General features: G+C 39.3%; 1 protein-coding gene across 1 annotated transcript in view; it reads right to left on the minus strand.

The window, feature by feature from the left end:
* Positions 1 to 537: 537 nt before the first annotated feature.
* SCFD2 (sec1 family domain containing 2) overlaps positions 538 to 23029 on the minus strand; it is a 239305-nt gene continuing 216813 nt past the window's right edge. Inside the window, exon 9 of the mRNA XM_074903832.1 lies at positions 538 to 609. Coding sequence (XP_074759933.1) covers positions 574 to 609 — 36 coding nt within the window. The 3' untranslated portion in view covers positions 538 to 573. The remainder of the gene's footprint in view (positions 610 to 23029) is intronic.

The following is a 23029-nucleotide window of genomic DNA, read 5'->3' on the forward strand; positions in this document are numbered from 1 at the left end:
GACTTTCTCCTGATAAGTGAAGGGATTACATGAAGGTAATTTGTATAAAGGAATTTGGTTTAGGTTTCATTAGTGGTCCTGCCATTGAGTCTTATTACAGATAATATAGAAAGATGAAATCTGTTTGGCTGTATCATTATCTGAGCCTTAAAAATAGAAAATTATCTCATGCAGTTTGGAAAGTGAAAGAAAGCAGCTCTGTAGAAAAATAAGTACGCAAGCTCCTTGAAAAGATTGCTAGCTGTAATATTCTCAGGATTTTAGTAATGGATTGTATTAGGTTCATCACTTCATTTTATTTTCCTCTGAAGTGCAAACATGAAATACATAAAACATACTTTATTGGTAAAGTAACCAGAAGGGAATAAAGCCAAGTAAAGCAAACAGAAGGATGCAGTCTATTTCCAGAAATAATGTGTTTTCTCCCACATACCCAGACTCAAGATACTGATTCCAGGTCCAGTATGGCACAAGTTTTTTTAAAGTTGCCACTATGCTGTGACATACCATTTTTTTTTCCAGATACTCATGGGTTTCCTCAAAACTTCTGTTTTAGACCTTGCTGCTGCTGTTTCAATTTGCAGATGGGTTATGGCTTCTCTGTCCTCTCTTGGGTGGTATAAAAGAAAAAAGAAGAAAAAAATATATAAAAAGAAGTAAGTAGAAAATTTAAAAAAAAATCTGCCGCTGCTCTACATGAAATCTGGGATTTTCATCTAGACATATGCCTGCCATCAAGAAAAGCTGGAAAGAGAAAAAAGGTATAATGAGAGAACTCATATATTTGCAATAAAAATGTTTTAACTCTATGATGTGTTTTTATAGTTACAGTAATGGGAGAATTATTAAAAAGCTACCCCAAGAACTATAAGGTGACATTAAGTCCCTCCCTGATTCAAGCCATTGCTGCTTCTTATTCTGCATAATGAGTATATTTCTTAGAACTGCTTATCAGCTGCAATCCTTTCAGTTGTCCACTGCTCCTTGTTTATACATTGTTGACAGCAGGGCATAAATAATTTCTTGGCCTTATGCAAAAAGTGCTGCCGGGTCAGGGTTTTAATATAATTTTGTTGTAGTGAGAACACTCCAGGTTTGTGTACCTTAATTGTAGGTCATTTCTTCTTTGTAGTGCTGCAGATGTAATAGCAATGTGGTCTGATTCCCACCTGTCTCCTGTTGTGTGAAGACTGAGATGCATCTGGGCTAGGTCCCAGCTGCCCTTTTGGTGAGAGCTGGGAAATGATGGTTCCAACTGCTGTGGCTCTCCTCCAACATTGTTTTAACACGTGTTAGTTAAAGGAAACTAATTATACAAATGAGTAACAGGGTGACTTATTTTACTGCTACTGGGGTGCTGTACTTCTGTTTTTTCTTCCAAACTTCTATTTTATTGCTGTATCTGTTTTGATTCACAGTAAATATTTCATCTGTTCTCACCTGACTTGATACATGATCTTGCAGTGTGTCAATATGCCATGAGTCTAAGCATAAGGAAGATCTCAAGGTACTTCTATAGGTTGGTCTTATTAAGCTCTACACCATGTTCCTCAGATTGCCAAATTTTTTCCAGGCTCCTCCGCCTTCAATCTTCCTCTGAAGTAGCCACTTTTCATGGAGTTTCCTCAACCAATTTATGAACACTCAGTAGATTTATTATAGCATTTGAGTTTTGTTTGTACTGTTTCTCAGAAATGCTCAACAACAAAAAAAAATCTTAGACTGACAGAATATGGAGAAGCAACTTTTTAATAAATGCTATGGGATATATGTGATTTGAAAGAAGTATAAAAATACAAGTTTGAGATATGGAAAAATCCTACCTCTGTCTTGTAGCTATCTGTGTGACTGATTAAGACATAATTACAGACAGTATTAAGCTGATACTTAAAAATCACAAAAAAATTTTTTTTTTTTCTTGCATGCCTTCAGGCAGCATATTTTAGAGGTGAGCAGGAAGAGAAAAATTACTGCTGTTGTCATACTTCCGTAATGATGTTAACACCACCTGGCTTATGCACTGCACACTGTAGTCCACTCTTTCCTTGAACTACTTGCTCACTTTCTTTGGGAATTGCTAGGAAAAAGAAAGCGTGCCAAGAATTCATCATAAAACACTGAGAACTTGATTATCTGTATTTATGCCATTAGAGGGGGGCTGATAGTTTTCCTTTTTGACTAGAATTATGACTGTTAACTAAATGCAGCTTCAGCTATCGGATGAGTGCTTTCCATATTTGGATATAGGGTTTGGATATGAAATAAAAAGGTAAAGAAAAATAGTTAATGTATTATATATCCTATTAAATATCCCACATATCTCAAAGTGCTTCACAGTGCTATGAGATATAGTGCTGCTGTCACTTCAGGAACTGTAAGCAGACACAGCATTTGTTATGTAGTTAGTAACAGCTACCATGTAACCCTTGGATGGAACTTGATTTATGAGGAGAAAAATATAGAGAGGGTACTACCATTGTTTAATATTTTTTTTAGAAAATTGTTGCATTTTTTATTAAGTGGAAATGTAATTCCGTGTAAACTGTAATATTACAGAAGAGCTGCTCTCTCCTCTCTCTCTGGCTTGAGACCTACCAATTAGAATTTTAAAAGGCTGCTTGAATCTAGCTTTAAAACTTCCAAAAATAAGGTATGCAAACTTAGTTGGTCACTAGGATCTTTAAATCAGTGTGGTGGTTAACAAGCATGCTAGCACAAATATAGCATAGGTCTTCAGACATTTTCACTGAAATTCAATGAAACTGTGCTTATTTACTTCAGCAGAGAGTCAGGCCCCCACTCCTTTCTACAAACCTTAGTTACTTTTCTGAGGTTGCTATTCATAGCCTAATGTCTAAAACGTTTTGAGGTCCTGTCCTCAGTCTTGCCTCTTTCTTATCTCAGTAGCTCACCTCACCATTCCTGTGCTATGCTACCAGGTGCCCAGCCTGAAGGTCTGGGGTTATATAAAGTTGGGCTTTTTCTCAGTAATCCTCATGCTGTTAAACTGAGTTTATCTTTGATCTTATTCAGCAGGGTGTCACAAGTTTCTAGCTTGACTCATACAGTTTCTCATGTACTACCTTTGGTTTTTGCTTTAAGAATAATACCTTTTGTTCTTCCATATAAGTGATCTGTCTTTCCATTGTGTATTCTGCAGTTTAATTGTGAATTATTCCCATTTCACCACTTTTTGGTTTTATTCAGACTAACTGTTATTACTGAGTCTGCCTTAAGAAGGTTATTTAATATATTCCCAATATTTTGTGTATGTTTGTGTGAAAACAGGGAGAAAAATTCCCTTGCAATTTGCAATTGAAATATTCAAAGTAGTTATGGACTGTGATTTAAGAGGCTTTCTTTTTATTCTGTTGGACTTTTACACAGTTTATATATGTTTTTATTGCCTTGAAATTGGAGTACAAGTTGGACTGCTTGAGAGTGTCTTGCATAAAACTCAGTAGTGCAAAATACTGTTGCATTTTCTTGTGGAAAAATAAATTAGAGGTGAATGTTTCATGTATTGAAAGGGGGTGGAGAGGAATTGTTTTTCCTTCAAAATAAATTATTTTTCACTTGTCAGATTTCAAAGCTCCAAGTAAGAATATCACATGGATCATCTCTTTTCTTATATTCCCAGCTGCCTTTCAGATTCACTCTGGCAGAATTTCTCATGATAGATTCTATAAATTGTGTGTTTTGAGGTAATTTAAAACAAAGATTTTTAGGGTAGGGTTTTTCAGAAGTATTCGGAACTGGATTCTTTCCAGGCATTCTGAAATTAGAGTTTTACTGTTGATGTTGATAAAGAAAAAGTTGGCCAGTGCTGAATAGTTCGAAAATCCCACTGCTGGTTACTAAAATCAAAATCTTTGGTATTCCTTAATCTCTTCAGGTGGCAGGGTGTGTTTGGTTCAGACAAGTAGTTTGTGTTGGCCACACTGAAACTGTTGATAATGTAATTCCATACTTACATCATGAAGCCAAGAGGAAAAATTTATTTAATACCCTGTAGGCACTGAAGGAAATATAAAACACAGACATCATTGTAGACTGTCTTTCATGAAGCCTTAGTTCATGTCCTATGTATCAGCAAATACATCACACAACATAAGCAGTCTTGCAAATATGAGCTATTTTAGTAGGCAGGAGCTTGATTTGAGGAAATTTTGTTACTCATGATGCAGTTCTTTTAGGAACCTGAGCTAGTTCCATGTAAAACTTAACTCTCTGCTTGAATCTTGTTTCCTAAAATACGGCTCTAGATGTAGAGTCACTATTTATAGTTCATACCCATAGTCTGCAACACACTACAGGGCCAACCTGTAAATCAAAACAGTCACTGAGGTAAAGAGATTTAGGAAAAGATGAGTTTCATACAGAGAATGGTATGGAAGACTTGATCTAGAATAGATGGACAGTCTCAGATTATTGTGTGCATGCTTTAGTGTTATTGTGGTAATATCACTGGGGTAAAAGAAAATCCTATTTAAACAATATGTAATTAATTGTAATTAAAACTAGATAGAACATAGAGTTAAAATAATGAAACAAATCTACTTAGAAAATGATGGCTTGAGGAAGCACCATGAGACAACTGAAAAAGTGTTTATAGCAATCACAGGGGTGTTGTAATTCCAATTCTAGTTTGAAACTGGAAACCTACCCCAAATTTGATTTAAGTTTTTTGGCATGGACTGAAGAAAAGTATAGATATGGATGTGTGAATGATTCCAAAGAATGAAAGCAGAAAGTGAAGATGCAGTAGTTTGTGTTTCACATGTTGTTTGGGAACCTTGAGAGCTGGGTCTGGTTGCTTTGTTTTGGTAATCAAAGTCAAAACCAAAATCAAAGTCAACATGAGAATTAGTTGATGACCAAAACTTATCTAGAGCTGATATAAAACTGGCAAGAACAGAATGAAACATAGAACAAAATCTAGACATTTTGTAAAACTCTGTTTAGTCTGCATTGAAGCTAAACTAGTCTTTGTTCTTGTTTGATAGTTTATATGTCAAAATCAGAAACATTTCACATACCTCTCACATTTCTGATCTATAACTTGGCAAGAGGTGGGATATTGGTTATCAGTGTCTGTAGACTGACAGTTTAGGAGTCTGAAATATAATTGTTCACAACCTGCTAAGAAGATGTCTAAAACACAAGCCATATGATTAAGTATATTGCATAACTCAGTAATGTTAATCTAAAAGCTCACTTGATTTTTTTTAATTTTTCAGAATTTTTCCCCCCAAAATTGTTTGGAGGCAGCCTGTCCAGAAAACGAATTGTTCATTTAGGTAATTGCTGTTAATTCAGCTGGAAAAAATACAAGGGTAATATCACCTCTGCTTGTTAGAAAAGCAGTGCTCAAATTTAGCAAGAACATCTTTGAGCTTTCAGATGCAATTGGTTGTGTTGGCGCCGTGGTTTCTGTCCTTGTCTAACTGGAAACTGAACTGGTTGAGATCACAGACTGTGACTCTTTGCTCTTTTTTCAGCTATACTCTGCTGAACGCAGTACTAGGGGTTTTACTACATTTGCTTGATGCTTTTGATTCCAGGCTGTTTGGATCAGGTCTGTGATGTAAACATGCATACAGAAATGATCTGCACCAGGGATGGATGGCTACCTAAGATTAATCAGAACAAAGACAGAGGACTCATCAAGAATGTAGGTCCCAGCAGACGCAGCTTCTGGGGAGCATTATGTCTTCAGGGAAGAGTTAGGGAGTGAGAAGGAAGGTAATGGAAATGGATGGGGCCTCATTATAATTTGCATAGGTATAAAAGTATGCTCTCAGACATTTGTAGGGTGAGAGAAGGGTACAGTTCCCTCAGGAGTTCATTTTCTGTTCTCTCCTTGGAGCTGCAAACCTACAAATGAGCCTAAAGGGATGTGATCACTGCAGTGTAAAAAAGTCCACTGTAATTTATATAGAATCAGTCCTTGTTGTGGTAGTGGAGAGGAACATGGTAAATAAGCCTGTAGGGAACACCATAAAATTGCATTTAGACTTCTTGCAGTATGCAAATTATTCTGCTTAGACTTAATTTTGTGGGAGAATTTGTGCTATGGAGTCTGAATATATCCTAAGGGTCCTGGATGTCTATAGTGTTGGGCATCCAGCCGCAGTGCAGGATATACAGCATTAATGATTTTATAACAATAATAATTTTGCTTTTCTGCAACTGTTTAGAACAGCTGGAATTGTGTGTAAAGCAGTAGGAGCAAACATGTATCCTTATAATCATACTTCTGTAAATAACTGATTTTACTAAATTGACAAAATTAGTTCCTTCTTTTGTTGTCCATTACCTCATCGTACTCACTGTAAAACTGCCAAACACCTTGGCTGCCCAAGGATAATTGTAATTTTGTTTGAAGATGTACTTGTGCTCCATTTATTCAGAGCATCTTGTTAGATTCTCTGCATATGGTAACAGAGCTGCTTTTTACCAAGTGATAGCTTATAGCAGGTTTGCCCTGATTCACAGTAATATGAAAGAAATTTCTGTAAGTCCCAGAAATGATAAAATTTTAGTGAAGTACCATATATAGGTTTTTGAAACTTAATGAATTGTGACAAAAAGGCTCTTTGCCTTGTGAAGGAAATGTTACTGTGTCAAATCCAGGATATTTTTTATAATGCAGAGACTTTGCCTTGTTCAAGTTGCAACACTTATCTCAGGGGTTGGCTTGAAAGGAGAAAAAGCTAAAACAGAATGTGTGGCAAAACGCTGGAGCATGCTACTGAAAAGCAAAACTGCTGCATATTGTATCATCAATGAAGGGTAAAAAAACCCAAATTACTCTAAATTATCATAAAACTTCTTTATGAAACCTAAGCTTCATTTTTTCAGTTGTGAAAATCTCAAACTTACACAAAGGAAGGGGACAAGGGATGAAAATTATCCAGAGGGTTGACCAAAGTTTCCATGAGGCTGTGTAGTATCCAAACCAACTGTTAAAAACACCTACGGGTTAATAATCAGCACTGAAGTAATGTGGAGTTGGTAAAATGGGAGTGGAGAAAATACTTGTCGCTTTCTCCTCTTTGTCTTTATTTTGTAACTTAATAAAACTTATAGCTGAGACATTTGCTAGATAGTTGCTCATAATAACCATATCAATCTATTTTAGAATTACTGTAGATTTATGTCAGAGCCTGGTGATTTTTTTATTATGGAGACAGGGAGCCCATGCACTGTTTTGTACTCATCTAATCTCTCAGCATAGAGGGAAAAAGCATACAGGTATATTTTGTTCTCAGAATAATTTTTAAAGAGGTTTTGAAATCATCAGGCTATAATCTTTCACCATCAGTATTCAAGACTGTACTGGCCTACCCTCTTATTTTCTACACATCCAACATTTAGCAAGTAAATGAAAAGAACACCGCTGAACTTTCCTTCTTGTTCCAGCATGAGAGCAGGAAACTTATTGCCACCATACTGTAACACTTAAGATGATTTTCAGCTGATATTGAAACACTGAGAGACAAAAATAACTGCATGTAAAGTCTCAAAAAGTCATACCTTCAAGGACTTTTGTTACTAGAAAATAGGTCACTTCATGCTATTTTTAAGGATGCTTGTGACCCTTCTGGTAACAATCTTGTTGGCTTGGCAATATTCAAATTGCAGTTCTATTTAAAAAATAACACCTGGGTACATTTGCTGTTAGAATGCCTAGATGGAGGACAAAAATCTGACTGAACGCTTAATTGAATGAAACATGTCTGGTCCACATTTGTGTTTCTGGTGATCAATTGTTCTGTCTTAGTAGCTCTGCCAGCTGCATACAAACTCAGGGTACCAGAGGTCCTTTTCAATAAGTATGCCAATTCAGTTAAGCTGCCTAAACTTCTTGTACCTTTTCCACGTTCCTAATTTAAATTGGCAGTGCTTGTGAATAGTATCAGGTTGTCAGCACTAGAGAAAATAACTGTTCCTTTTGTTCCCAGAACTAGTACAGTGTGAGCTTTCTCATCCAGCAACACAGGATGACTGGGATAAAGAGGAGGGAAAAGTTCTCATCCTTCATCTAAAGCAAGAGCCACAAAGGACGACTAATTTTACAGCTCAGCACTAGACTTAACAAAGGAGTTGCTATATCCTATGGATACCAGTTGATGCTGGTAATCTCTCTTTATTTTTTTCTGTGAGGACAGTGAACAGTAATAAAATCCCTTCTAGCACAGAACAAAGATCAATACATACTGTTCACCTTGCTTGGTTATATATAGATACCTCTTGACCCTGTGCTCCCTAGAGGAGGTAGTAACACCACACCTATCTTCCTGTATTCATGTGCCCTTTTATGAACTAGTAATCTAATTTATATATGTATTAAAAATATGTAAAGTAATATATCCCACAGTACAACTGGAGTACCTTATTCAAGTGTAAGAGAGCAATTAATTTATACTTGAATCATCTTCACATTAATAGTGTAATCAAGATCAGAGTGGCCAAACAAGTATGTTCTGAAGTTCTTGTTGTTAGACCAAATTCCATGAATCTATTATCAAGGTTTCTTTGTCGTACTTACCTAGAAACATTTCAGTCCTACAGATTATCATATCACAAAACCTTGCTACCTTGCCATTCAACAAAATGCCTTATTCAGTGAGTGAAAAAACCCCAAACCTATTTCTGCTTTTGATATGCCAACTACAGAAAGCTTTGTCTCAAAAGTGCCCCAAACTTCTAGGTGGCCATAGTGCCCAGGAAGCATGTGAAGTGAGTGTTTGGTTGATGGTGTGATAGTTTCAGCACACTGGACGCGCTGTTCCATAGAGGCTCTTGAAAGCTTCTGGTTATAGTGCTGAATTATCATTAACCTGGATAAAAATCACATTGAGCACCAGTTTGAAACAGTAATGGTTTTGGCAACTGCTGCTGAGATAACTACTATAATTCTGGTCTAAACCATGCTTGTCCCAGTAAGGAAACAGGTTTCCTGCATCTCCTCACATTAAACAAGTTCTTCATGCATCTCCTCCTTAGCTGACAAGTAACCTCCTGTGCCCCCCATTTCCCTTCCCAGAGCGATCTCTGGGGGTGTCTCTCCAGTCCTGGCCTTTTAACATGATACTTCACCTTCATCAACATCTTCTCCAGCAAGGCTCCAGCAGAGAAGGGAAGGTGAGTAGCAGATTGAGTTAAATTCTCTTCCTTCCAAAATCTTAATGTTTCATGCCCCTGCCAGGTCTTCTTCCTGCTATTACCTCCATCCCTCCTCTTCACCTGGTGAGACTTGGGAGTTCATAGTCCTGCTGCTCAAGGTACAGAACACTTTGAAAATAAGCAGTGTAGTACAGACCCATATGTATTTTTAATAACATGTACCTATTCCACTTTTTACAAGCTGCTTGTGAGTTGTTTCACTGTTTACTGCTTCAGTTGTGTTTTTCACATAGGCTCACTCAGCAAAGGAATGTTTCTATTTAAGTCTCTTGGCAAGGTGAAGCAAGAACATGACTTGCAAAATCACTTCTGTTCATATTAGAAAATGCTTTTTGCTATTATTTGTGGACTTTGGATCAGAAATTCTCTGTATTGTATGTGTTCCCCGATGACTGCTGTGTAATTAGGCCCTGACGTTTCAGCAGAAGAATGCTCCCCAGCCGGCTGCCAGCACAGCGCGCTCCCTGGCGCACCTGCACAAAGTTTCCCGATAAGGCCGCTCTCATCGGCACCTGAAGGAATGTGGTGTAGATCAGCAGCAAGTCGCCAGTACAGTGACTCCTCTGTATCCCCAGTTAAGCTGTAACTGATATATAAACAGGGAAAAAAAGCTGACTTTTTGTTTGTAACAAGCGGTGCATAGAGTTAGAATGGATTAGATTTGTATTTTGAAAAGAGTACATTTCAGTGGCTTTCAAACAGTTGGATTTGGTTCAGATCCTGCAACAGTGGAGAAAGTTTGAAAATCTAAATCCATGCAATCTTACATTTACTAGATTTTTTTCTGTATAACCTGCAATTCTACTCATAGGTAAGACTAAAGTAATTGTTTCCCCCTTTTTTTTAAATTTAGGAAACAATTACAACCATTCTTTCAAAAGTCACATTTTTTTTTCTAGCACTTTCTTTTGAATATGGGTTGTAATTACCTGTCATACTAACACTTAAGTTACCAGCTAAGATCCAAGCCACATTCTGCTGAATTCCACACACGTTTATGCTCAGGCAGTCTCATTTTGCTAAGCAATTCTAATAAAACAGTTTAATAGGAGGAGAGTACTTTACAAATATAGGTTACTGCAGAATAACAGGGATCAGTAGTTTGGCCAATATGATTCAGTGGGACTGAATCACCATCTGTACTAACTGCTGCTCTTCACACTCCCTGTTATACCATGGATCTTCATCAGATGTTACAGGTGATAGCCCAGCACCTAGAAGGGTAATTGGTATCCATGGCTCCCCTCATTTAGACAACTGGCTGTTCAAGACAAGTATTCCTAGGAAGACTAGATTAATCCTTGAGGTTATTTTTCTCAGACATGCCATATACTTCTAGATGAATGGTTATCAAGGAAGAGAACAGAGTAAGAGCCAGAATGGGCCTGGCTGACTGATTTCACAGGTGATAGATGTTGTGGCTCTGTTAGCAGCAGTGTGCCATGTAATGCTCCTTTCTTTTATGCCCTGCAGCTCTAGAGAATATGCAGAACAGACTGAGACATTGTCTTGTCATGGCAAAAACCTATACATAGGAGCCTTTTTAAAATAATTGCCTATAAATTGCCATTTTCCTTTTCCAGTATCTTAAAAACAGATAAGCTCTTACTGAAAAGCTTTCATATAACCTTCTGCTTCTACTCTCTAAAGAGACAAAGAACAGAGGCACTGGGGCAGTGTCACTGTGAATAGACCGTATGTCCTGGTGACTTGAAGAGCTTTCCTGACTCAAGATGTTTTCCTGACTCAAGTCCAGACCTGTGATAATGCAGACCCTTTTGTAGCCACTTTTACTGTGATATCTGAGTAATTTTGAAGTCTTGATTCTATTTATCTCCTCTGTGATAGAGCGAGTCTGGACACAATTTACCCAATTCTACAGAACTGTGGCACCAAGGGAATCAGACTAGAATCTCAGAAATCACAGACTACCAAAACATTCCTCACCTTGTTAATTTTTTACTAGTGAGGTGAATGCATTTTTGCCTTTTTTTTTTTTTTTTTTTTTTTTCCCCCTTATATTCCCAGGTGGCTTGGTCTATCAGACTTTCCCTTTGAGAATTAGACTTAAATTCACAACTTGAGTTAAATCCTCAGCCATTTTTAGCTTGCTTGTGGCTGGTACTGAAGTATTATTTGATGTGTTTTGCAGTGATTTAATTGTTACCCTTTCACACGAAGTGAAGGAACACAACAGAACATGCTGTTTTCAGAATGTTATTCCCAAGACTTCACAAGAGCCAGCCTCTTACCCAGACTGCATCTCCACCTTGGCAGGATGCACTTTTGCATTGGGGGAACCTGTAAAGGAGTCTCACTGTGACATGATCTTGAGGTCACCACCTCTGTGGTCTCAGAATATCCAGCTCTGGCTAAATTACAGCCTCACAAACCTTTCATCTGACATATACATCACAGCTGCAATGATGGGTTCACAGTGATATTATCAGTGGAGGAGATGGCCATAAATATGACAGCATGTATGCTACATGCCCTTACTTGTGGCACCAATTCCCACCAGGGACGCTGGTAAGAGTCTTAGGGTTCTTTTAAAAAGCTTAATGAGGGGAGACTCCAGCATTGGAACCGAATTTCAGAGTAACCCTTATCAGATGACTCATAGTTCTCCTTTTACTGGGAGTGTGGGGGTGTAATTGAAGTGTTTCTCCAAGACCAGCTATGTCTTACTACATTATTCATAGATGCAAACTGGCTTACTATAGCCTGAAAGACATGTAGGAGAAAAACTTGGCTCAGTTTGTTCACAGCATAAGACTGCCTTAATTTCTAAGAGAGCCAGTGTGGCTGCTGAGTTAGTGGTGAAACACTGTGCCATTCACAGGGCATGCACTCATAACACGTCACTCACACTGGTGTCAGCAGGGTAATGCTTGGGTGTTCTTCATTTGCGGAAGAAGTAAAATTTAAAAAAAAACCTCAAGCCTTTAAGTAAGGGCCTGTCTTTAAGGACACAGTGGGGCAGGGGAGAGTTTTGTACCAATCATTTTAATTTCTGATATCTCCCATGTGTGCCGTTTGAGTTTTCTGTCTTTAAGAAGCATTTATAGTGCACATCCTAGTAAAATCCAGCTTCCCTCAGTTTTAAGGACTTGCTGTCTTTTTGAGTAACTCAGAGGTGGGAAATACAAAGGCAGATCCATCTCAGAGCTCTGGCTGCTTCGTCTCCAGCCTTGAGACGTGGTCAGTTTACAGACCACTACTGTAGCTTGCTCTACTCAAGTCTCTTCTGGAAGACGGCCTGGGTAAACTAGAGACAAGGCCAATATGAAAGTGCAAATGCTCTGGAAAGGTGTCTCTACAGATTTCCTTTCCTGAGCCAACAGGAGCTTGGCTAGAAGAGCGCTCCAAGGAAATGGGAGATACATGCAGCAAGTATGGTCTCTGGGTTACTGGTAACTTCCTTGCATTTTTAGGCAGAAGAAAAAAAAAAAGTCTTTTAATTAATTTGTTATGATTTATTTGTCTTGTTTACTTATTTGCACTTCATTTTCTCAGTCTGGGCAAAGGAAGGAATTTGTCCTTTTTCATTTATGTATTAGTGACAGTGTCCTCAGACATCCATCTTCGAAGTGCAATATGTACTCATGTAAAAATAAAGGCTTTTAAAATTAAATGGAAATTATTCATACCTGGTTTTATTTTGCTTGGGTTTTAAATATTAGACAAAGTTGGGCTAAATAATAACCCTTTAGACAATGAAGCCTCTGCAGATATCTCTTTATATTATATACTGTTACCCAAAGACTCCGTGATGAGGCAGTCAATAGATACACATATCTATATCCACTTTCCCTGTAGTTAAATAAACTTTTAAAGCAAATGCTCCATTAGCTCCTGACCATCAATCTTAACATAATAATGGGCTGTTTAAAGCCAGATAGGCTTCCCCCACCCCCCCACCTTCTATTAAAATATTTACATTGTAATAACTCAGTAGGGTTTTTTTTCTAAATGGAAGGCCTGTAAGTGGGTGAAAGTATTTTAAAGCAGGGTGAGACTGAAGGGACGTGACATGTTATTGAATTAAGGGCCTTAGAAGGTGAGGGCTGTGCAGTCATAAATTCCAGGAATGCGGATGTGACTCTGAATGTGTATATGAAGTTGACAGAGTTTGACAGCTACCATCTGTGAACAATAATGTATAGAGAAGCAGGGCTACATGATGCAGGCTGGAATGTACCTATCAGGCTCTGAGGACTATAACAATTTACTACTCATTATCAGCGACCGTGGCCATGATTAGCTGCAGGGGTTGGAATGAAACTTGGAAATTATGAGAACAAAGTTCCCCTTGTTAAAGCAGAGTAATTAGTTTAATACATACGAGGAGAAAACAGGCAGGAGACTTCCTTTTTTTTCCTGCTCAGGAACACTAAAAAAATGCCCAGTGAAAATGTATAGGCTGTTACTTCTTTCCTCATCACTTGAAATATGAGAAAATGGCTGTTTTGTATTCATGCTCTTACAATTCTAGGGCCTTCCACAAACCTACAACTTTTGCAGCAGAGAATGTCAAAGACATAATTATGTGATAACTGTGTTTATGCTACATTTGTTGATCAAAGCTTATTTCTTGTGATCTGTACTTTTCTGTGTTCCATCAGAGCATAACATTTTGGCCAAAATATACCTTTGGGCTATAGCATCTTGTAAGTTATATCTCTGTTTCAAAAAAGACGTCTGTGCTGTTTTCTCAGTAGTGTGCATTACAAACAAATCTGTGTTTTCCCACAGGTTTATATTTTTTCTTGGTAAACCCCATCATGTACAGTGCAGGTGGAGCCACAGAGAAATATTGTGAATTCTCATTTACGGTTGCTCAAGTACACTATCTGTCAAGACTGAGAGCCAGCTTATTGCTTAGTGTAAACTGTCATGGGTCAGTCTTACTTGAAATTGTGTTTATACAAGCTGAGAATCTGTCCCAGAAAATCAAAGAAATTATCAGAAAAGGAACAGAAAACATACTGTCTCCATGACACATATCTCAATGCCCACAATATTATATATTCTTTTCCTGCAAGCGCTAGTTTTACTTACAATATTGACATCAATCCCAGTCTACACACATTAGTCAATAGTGAACTCTGACAGCAGTTTTAGCTCCAACAACAAGGTGCCCAGATTTCTAAGAAGGGCATTTGACTTTGAAAAATATCCAGCAAAAACAAATCATAGAAAGAGAGAAACAGCAGGAAGTCTACTGAGCAAGAAAGATATCATCCATCCTCTTTTAGCTGAAAGACAAAGGTTAAGGTTGGTTTAAAAAGAATGTGTGAGCAGACAAGAAAAGTATAGTAAGCAGTTACCATGATAGATGGTTTAAATTTAGTTGTTCCTGCCTGGGGTGGGGGTGGTAGGGTTGGACTATGTGACCTTGTTGGGTCCCTTTTACTGCTCTTGTAATAGGAAAATATTAAGTTATTTCTCAAATGGAAAGTTTGTGTGTTTTTTATTAACTGCTTTAGAAAAATGTAAGCCCATGGAGTTATCAACTGAAAGGCATTAATATAGATGTGTTGTATCCATGTAAAGTGACTGGTTTGCACAGACATGACTTAAAGGTGTGTCTGTCACAGTCATGGATATACACTTTATCTCTTGGATAAACTAAACCTACCCTGAGTTTTGGGTTGGCACATGTCTAGTATCCAGGTTAGCTTGCTATGTTTTTTCTGCATTGAGATGATGGCAGCTAAATGTGCCATTGCGATGGCAAACAGCTGGAACAAGTGGGATAAGGTAAGCCTCTTTTCTGTTGTGTTCCTCAACATGACTGGAAATTTTACTCACACCAGTCAATGTATACATGGCCTTACTAGCAGATCAGGATCTTTTTTCTGAACAGATCATTTTCAACTAAATAAAGTGGAAAGAAATCAGTTCAACATTTTCATCAATATTTTTTAAACTTTTTCTTTGGACAGGCTGTATCTCAGAAATGGAAGAAAGGTGTGTAGGTTAGATTTTTTGATGGAAACAATTTATTTTTCAATGCAGAAAAAACATTTTTCCAATTGGCTCTAATTAGATGTATAAAAGTGCAGTTCCTGAAGGGAATTAACATGCAGGCTACTCTGGTACTGGTGTAGAAAGGAGCAAGGAGTGTAGTGATGCAGTGTTGCAGTGTGTTATGTTGACAGTGATAAACTTGGGTTGGATCTTGTATAATTATCAGGTAAATGCTAACCACTGGACTGGCAAAGCATGGGCACAGCAAGCTGCCACTTCTGGTGCTATGGATGTGCTATTTTGCATCTTGCTTTCTTGTTCAGTGACTGTTCAGGTGCCTGTTAACCCAGATTAGTGGCATCCACCTCACTCCTCCCTTTACACTACGTTCTCCTGTTGCTTTGCCCTATTTGTACAGCACTTGCCACAGTGCAAATAATAGTCTTAATGATGATTGTTTAAAAATAAGTTCAACAATAGGCAGGAGATATTAACCAAATCTTCTGGTCACTACTTATTAGGCTGGATTTGAGATAGTCTAGAGACAAACAGTTTCATTGACCATTCCTGGTCTTGCTGTAACCAATCATTCCCCAAATGGTTTGGTATTCAGACATCATCCATAGAGACAGAAGCCGCCAAATATCCAACAAAAAATACTAGTCAGGAACCTAGATGGGTCTTTGTGTTCTGAAAACATTCCTCCCTGCATATCTTTACAGGTCCTGTTCTCTTGGTATCACAATTAAAATGGACGAGATATACAAAATGAACCTTCTGCTTACTGTCTGTGATATCATTTGATGTCACATGCAGTTTTGTCCCTAGCCTGTTCAGATTTCAGTTGGGTGAGAGGGAGCTCCATTGCATCTACCACCTGTAAGAAAGAAAACATGCCTACACAACACAAGATGGACTGACACAAACTGGAGCACAAACTAGCAACCCAAATATAAACTGCCCCAGGACACTATACTGATGTTATATGCTGGTGTGGAAAGCCCTTTCTACCTGCTATGCTTTCGATGCTATTGTTATTTGTAATAGCAAGATAAAAGCTTGTTGAGGCTTACCATTCTGTGTCCTTTATTTTGCTGTGTAGACATTTCCAAAGGTGTTAAAGCCTTTGAGACTATAATAGCCTATAAAAAACATTTTCTAAGCCTGCCTGTCTATTGCAGGTAATCTACTGCATTCCTTCAAAGCAGTAAAGAAAATAGCAATGGGACTGAAATTGCCTGTAATTTTCCTCCTAGTATTTTGTAACTGGAGTATTACGATGTTATTTTATCTCTCTCTTTTATGTGAGGGCAGTTTCTGAGGCTTTGGCATCATATTTCTCAAAAAAGTCTTTCTATATACGCTTTAAAATTCAGTATTACATCAAACTTGGTAAAGCTTTAATATTAAGTTAAAAGTGTTTCTTATCTTTATCAATGTTTGTTCCTCTCCCCATCCCAACAAACCAGTAGGATAGTGGGATGGGCAGTCTGACCTCATTCCCTACTCTTGCTGCTTGCTAATTTTAAAATCTGCTGTCAGACAGGAATTTCTCTTACAAGATCCCCCAGCTCCTAGTCCTTCCTTGCATTCAAGCTGTTTTGTAGTGATTAACCAACTTATAAACAGAGTAGAAATTACTACCAGTAATGGGTCTAAACTAAGAAGATGGTAATCTCAAAGGGTTTTGTGGCTACTTCATGCCTGGCAAGTTAAACCTCAACAACTTCCAGAGTTAACACATTCATTTCTGCAACGTGGTTTTGAGATGTTGGGTTGCTGGGATTTTTGACCTGCTCTATTGCTTTTGATTAAGCAATAAGTTTCTGAAGATATTTTCAAAATGTGTGACATTGGTCCAATGCAGCAACTACTGAGTGATATTTTCATTATTCTGTGCTTTTCTTCGCCTCTGTACTCCCATGACACTAAGCTGTAGATCTCAGAGGACAAAAGGTTAGATCGAAAAGTTCAGCTACCTTATTGTTGCCTGCCCTTGCAAAATGTTTCCTTTCAGTTTTACTGGAGTGTAATCTTCCTTCCCACTGAACACAGCTGTTTAAAAAATTTTTATTTCTGGTCAAGATTTGATATAAAACTGAATCTTTGTGCAGGGTTCTAATATTCTGAAGATGTACATGTGTTTGGAAGGAAGTACAAATGCCTCTCATTCTGTATATTCTCATGTTTCAGGTACAAGGCAGATGTCATAGTTCCTGTGGGGTTAATGTCTAGTGACATCCCTGGGTACCCAGAAAATATATTCAAAGGTAAAACCTGATGCTGTCCTTTTAATGAGAAATCTGATAATAACAAAGCATTGGCCTACAAAAATGGGCTGGAACAGCATTAAACATCTCTGGCAGACAGGCCAGCATTAGCAGCAAGCCTGGGGTGCAGGACACACAGAGGCATGTTACCCTGTCCCCATATCCTGGCTACCGGCTCCCTGCTTATCAATTAAGAGGTAATTGAACTTGACCTTCTTTCCCTCTCTGAGCATTTCAGAGGTCTGGATCATTGTCAGTCTCTGTCCCCTGCTGTTCTCAAAAGCAGAGCCAGCAGGGGGAAGAAAATGAATGCCGTGAAATGCATGCACTTACTCATGACCTTAGCAAATTTACCCCCCACCCTCCCAGCTGGTTATTGTTAGGCTGCCCTGCTGCTGAGTTGGCAAGTTTTGAGCCCCAGTTAAGACTGCAGAGCTTACCTGTGACTCTGTAGTTAGAGAACAGGTCTGGTCTGTGAAGCTGTCAGGTCTTTGGACTGCCCCTTATTTCACCTAGCACAAGAGGGCTCCAGGGGAGGTTGGAACAGTTGTCACAGTGCATATGACTGACTCATTATAAGAGTAAAGGTTGACTTGGGCTTGCTTCCAGGCTGTGCTCTAATGAGAGATAGAAGTTTACATTCACCGACAGGATAACAGCCCCTACCTTTCCAGCTAGAAGTATTAGTCTGTCTCTGCTCATATGGGATATGGCATTCTAGTAACAGTCGCTGTTCTATTTTTCAAGAGGGGGTCTGTTCATGTTAATTATTCTCACAGCTGGGATGGAAGTATACAGCTCTTACTCTTACAATTCAGAGTTAGCAAATGCCAATAGTTGTCAAGTAAATTTAGGCTGAAGACCTCCATATTTCATAAAATGACAAGTACAGTTGTCTTTTTTTTCCCCTGAATACTTAGTGCTGTAAAGGATTAGATAAAAATATGTAAGCCTTTCTGGAGGCAGACTGGAGCCAATGCCTCATTCCTTCAGCTGAATGCCCATGTTAATGGATGACATAAAGAGATGCTTTCTTGCTTCTTCTCTCTCTCTCTGTCCCTCTGAAACTTGTTTCTTTTCTGTTCTATCACTCTGTTTTGAGAGAAGAGGTGGGGAATGCCCTGCCTCCATAGAAGTATGCAGTCCAGTGGCTAGAGGAGACTCCTGGAGGGGGCAAGATATGGTTTTGAATCATCTCAGGCTGAGGAGAAGCACTGAATGTAGGTCTCCTGCATTCTAGATGAGCGCTTCAACCTCTAGACAGTCATGAACAGTCATAGGCAGTCTCCATCACTCTGCCCTCTGAAGACAAATGAGCTGAATGTCTGTACACAGAGAATCGACCTGTGTCTCTGAGCATCACTATCCCTAAGTGTCTTAGTAAAGCTGAGTCTAAGAAACTGCAGATCATCAGGTTCATGCAACCAAGATCATGAGACCCTACATCTTTTTGGATATGACAAATGGACTGGCTATGTATAAAAGCATCATCCTTCCTATGATGCTGGCTGATAGCAAAGTCCCTGTGAAGCTCTGTGGACCAGAAAGTCCTGTGGAAGTCCTCCCGAAGCTGCTTTGGCCATCCCTCAGGAGAGGAGCACCACTGACAGCAGGGTGGGCAAAGCCTCCAGGCTTTTTACCTCATCCTTGATTCAGCAGTTGATGTGTGGCTCTGCCATTTTGCCAAATTGATAGAAGTTAATCCTTGCTAGGGAATCATGGGATTTCACTCCCAGAAAGCTCCCCCAACTTTCATCTCTTATCAGCACAACCTGGCCTGTCTTGCATACTGAAAAACACCTACACATTTTTTTGCAAGCCACCATTTTACTAACAATGCCTCACACCTTGATAGTGCTTTTCATCCACCCACCTTTGAGCACTTGATGATGATGGGAAACATTATTGCCTCATTCCAGAGATGGGGAAAATGAGGAACCAGGCAATTCCACTTGCTTTTGTTATAATTCAGAACTGGAAATAATACAGCATTACAGCAAACAGCTAGGTGAATGTTTCAATATTTATGGTTCACCGAAGAGGGCTAACTACATGTTTTATAGCTAGGTGAACAGCACAGCGTGTTTCAATAATGACACTCTGTGACCACCATTCACATACCCCAAAATATCTATCCGCAGACTTTAGAATAGGAAGCAATAAGAAAGGGAAATGGTAAAGAAACTACTTGAACCATGTATAAAGTGCTTTCTTGATTTTTCTGCAATTAGGAAATCAGCTACATGTACCTTTTTTTTTTTTTCCTAATATTATGTTTGTGTACAGCATGTTCGCTCTTGTTAAAGCTGAATACTGGGAACTCCGAGAAACAAGTATGTAGAAAAGCAATAGCAAGAGGCTGAAGAAACCTCCCAGAGCAATGGGACTGATCCAGGAACTCATATGGTTCTTGTATCAGCAGTCTTGTTTGGGGTTTCTTGCAGAGGCCTGCTAATCTTATTCTGGCTCTCTCAAAAAAACAGTATGTATCACAAAAACAGCCTGCTAGTACTTGATAGGGTGCATATTGCTTCCATTTGTCTCCTTGAGAGATACTGTATATCTTTACCTGCAGTTTGTCTTCTCCGTGGGCTGAAGTATGTCTGAGCTCAGAGAAGCTTGCCTTAGTTGTGACTACAGCATATGCCAGTTGGGTCTGCTCTTTCTTCCCAAAGGGCTGCAAGGCAGGACAAGTCAGCTGAATTTGGCAGGCAAACAAAAGCTGTTTGGCGACTGTAAGAAAAACAACTGCTCCATGGTTTGGAAGCTTTTACTGGTTTGCACGATGAATCACAGCACGTCCCTTACTGCTTCACAACAGCTCTGCTCCTAAGAGCATAGCCTTGCAGCGGGGCCTCATAATAGCATATGGATTTTCATCTTGTAATAACAGCTTCATTTTCTAGACATGAAGTACATGTCTTCCAGTAATATGTGATGAAATGTAAACTGTATGTATTCTGTATCCAGCCTCATTGCCTGTGCTAGCAGCCTCTCCTTGGGAACCTCAACAACCCTGCACACCCCTGTTGCTTACGTTTTCTCATACGCCCCCTGACAAAGCTATGCTTAAAGCCACAAGTTTCACCTACAAGCCACTGGCAGTTTCTTGTGTGATGACAGACCTTTATGGCAATTAGCCAGGGGAAAGTATGTGAAGATGTTGAGGGGAGAAAAAAAACAAACCTCCACCAGGAAAAACCCTTGTGAGCAGGAACAGACTAACCTATTGCAAGAGCCAGGGCTTCCTGACCTCAGACCCAGGCCACTTCACCTCTTGTACAGCATCGCTGCTGTGCGCCAGTGCCTCTACCGCTGGTGAGACTGTGAGCCTGTGTGAACCCAAACCTGGAGCTGTCTCTGTTCTCCTCTTGGCAGCTCTGGGGCAGCAGCCAGAGGCTGTCCTGGGTGTCTTGTCAGCACTGGCAGGGGATGGGGGAGGCTCTGGCTTCTTGCCCAGCAAGCCCTCAGAGGTGAGGGTGGCCTGGCATGGAAGCATGCAGGAATGTTGCCAATGTGGGAGCTGTGCTTTTGGCCCAGAATGCCAGAAGACCGCTCGAGGCACGGGGCAGGGCTGGGCAGACAAGTGTGAGGGCTTGGCTCGGCATATGAGTTTGTGTGGAACAGGAAGGTGGTGGGGGGGGAAGACATGGGAGTTTGGTTGCGCTTGGCTTGGTGTCAGGGCGGGTGACACAAGGGTGGAGTGAGTGGATCAGGACATGCTTCGTCCTGAAGTGTGACCAGAGGCAGGCCCATGATCACTGCTGTTCAAGGTGTTGGCCATCTCTTTACATCTTGGTACTTACTGCTGTCAGTGGTGGCACTTAAGTTAACTTTTGGCAGCTCAGATCTAGGGGGCACTCACCTCCTGCAGGTCCTGAGTCAAGGCTACCAAAGTCCAGACACCCTAGTGATGTCAGTAAGCTTTGGATCTGGCCATGCACTGAGACTGGGCTGAATTGTGCAAAAGAGAAAATTTTCAACCTCTTCTGATCTCCCTGTTCGTCTTCTGGCTGCCCACACATCACTCTGCTCATGGCAACAGCTAATCTGTTTTCTGATGCAGATGAATTGTGTTTGTGTTTCCTTCTGCTGCTTGGGCTGCAGGAGTCAGTAGTCGCCAGCAGAGCTGGAGGTGGGGCTGGCAGCAGGGCTTATCTCTCAGTGCATGAATGTCGCTGCGTCTCGTTGCTGTAGCTCTTGGTGACGGACTGAATGGCAAGGATGTAACGGCTGCAAAAAGTATGTCCGTACGGCTTCATTTAAGAAACCTATGCATTATGGACTGCAAAATATTATAGGGTGAATGCATTCTTCCCAGACACCTTGCTTTTTGAGTACAAACACAAGGCTCTGTATCCAGCCTGCCCACAGTGTCTTTCTCTCTCCCCATCCCAAGTACCATCTGTGATTCACGTCCTTTGCAGAATTTTCCATTATCTACTTGTTGCATGCTTCTTTTCTTATTTTTGAAAAGTTTTTCTCTGAAAATATGTTCGACGCTTTTTCAAGTGCAAGTGGAACTACAAGCCTGAAACTCAAACCAAGACTCATAGAATTTGCCTTTGCATATTGTTTAAAACAATAAGAAATGATAAATAAAATATCTTTGCTTAGTACTTCTTTGCCAGATAAAGGACAGTCTGTACTAATGCTAGAAAAAATTGTATAACTAAATTGGCATAGATGAGCTGCTGTACAGCTTAGACAGTCTTGAAAAAAGTGTTTCTTTCTGTAAACGCAAGAATTATCTCTTATTATAACTTTGAACAAAGGTTTCTACTTCTGCAAATGATTTGCTAGGCAAAGAAAGTGGAACATTCATTAATAGATGTAAATGTTGGTTTAGAAAATACTGTATGAATAGCGTTTGAGAAAATTATTCTCTATTGTAGTCTCAGCCAGTTGTTCTTTTTTTTCCCCAGAATATTTTACTGAGCACTGACTTTTTTTTTCAGTTTTTATCTCAGAGTTAATTATAACATTACAATCTGTCCCAAATCAGTAATAATGTCGTTGTACTGCTTGTTAAGCGGCCAGAAGAATGAATTGCAACTTCAGTTCTTTCATAGCTGATTCATGCACCAGAAGAGAATGAATCTTTTATGTACAATTGCCTTCTGGTATTTTGAAAGAATACATATTTTGAAACAGCTGAGATTGCAGTTACTGCTCAGATATAAGTGAAAAACATTCTAGTTACGTGTTAATGTTTTATTCATGGATGCATGTAATATTAATGCAAAATACTTTTACTTCTCATTTAGAAATCCTATTATCAGTTTGTGATGTTTCAGCTATTTCAGATGCCAAGACGTGAGAGAATGTGTGATTCTAAGCAGTGAGTCAGCTGTTTACATCTACAGCTAAGCAGTATGGCCAGAATAACACCTCATTTGACTGGTTCTCCTAATTATTTTAGTGCAAAACCTATTCCATTTCATGCCCACAGGAATTCAGGAGAGATGGTGACAATAGCTGCTGGGGACAATTATTATTGTTGATAGTTAGACTTGCAGATACAGTGATTCTTTGTCTAGAATGCAGTATAAACCCAATGCATATTAAATTTGAACTTTGTCTAATTTCCAGTA

Source organism: Athene noctua, chromosome 4, assembly GCF_965140245.1.
Source record: "Athene noctua chromosome 4, bAthNoc1.hap1.1, whole genome shotgun sequence".
Classification (NCBI taxonomy): domain Eukaryota; kingdom Metazoa; phylum Chordata; class Aves; order Strigiformes; family Strigidae; genus Athene; species Athene noctua.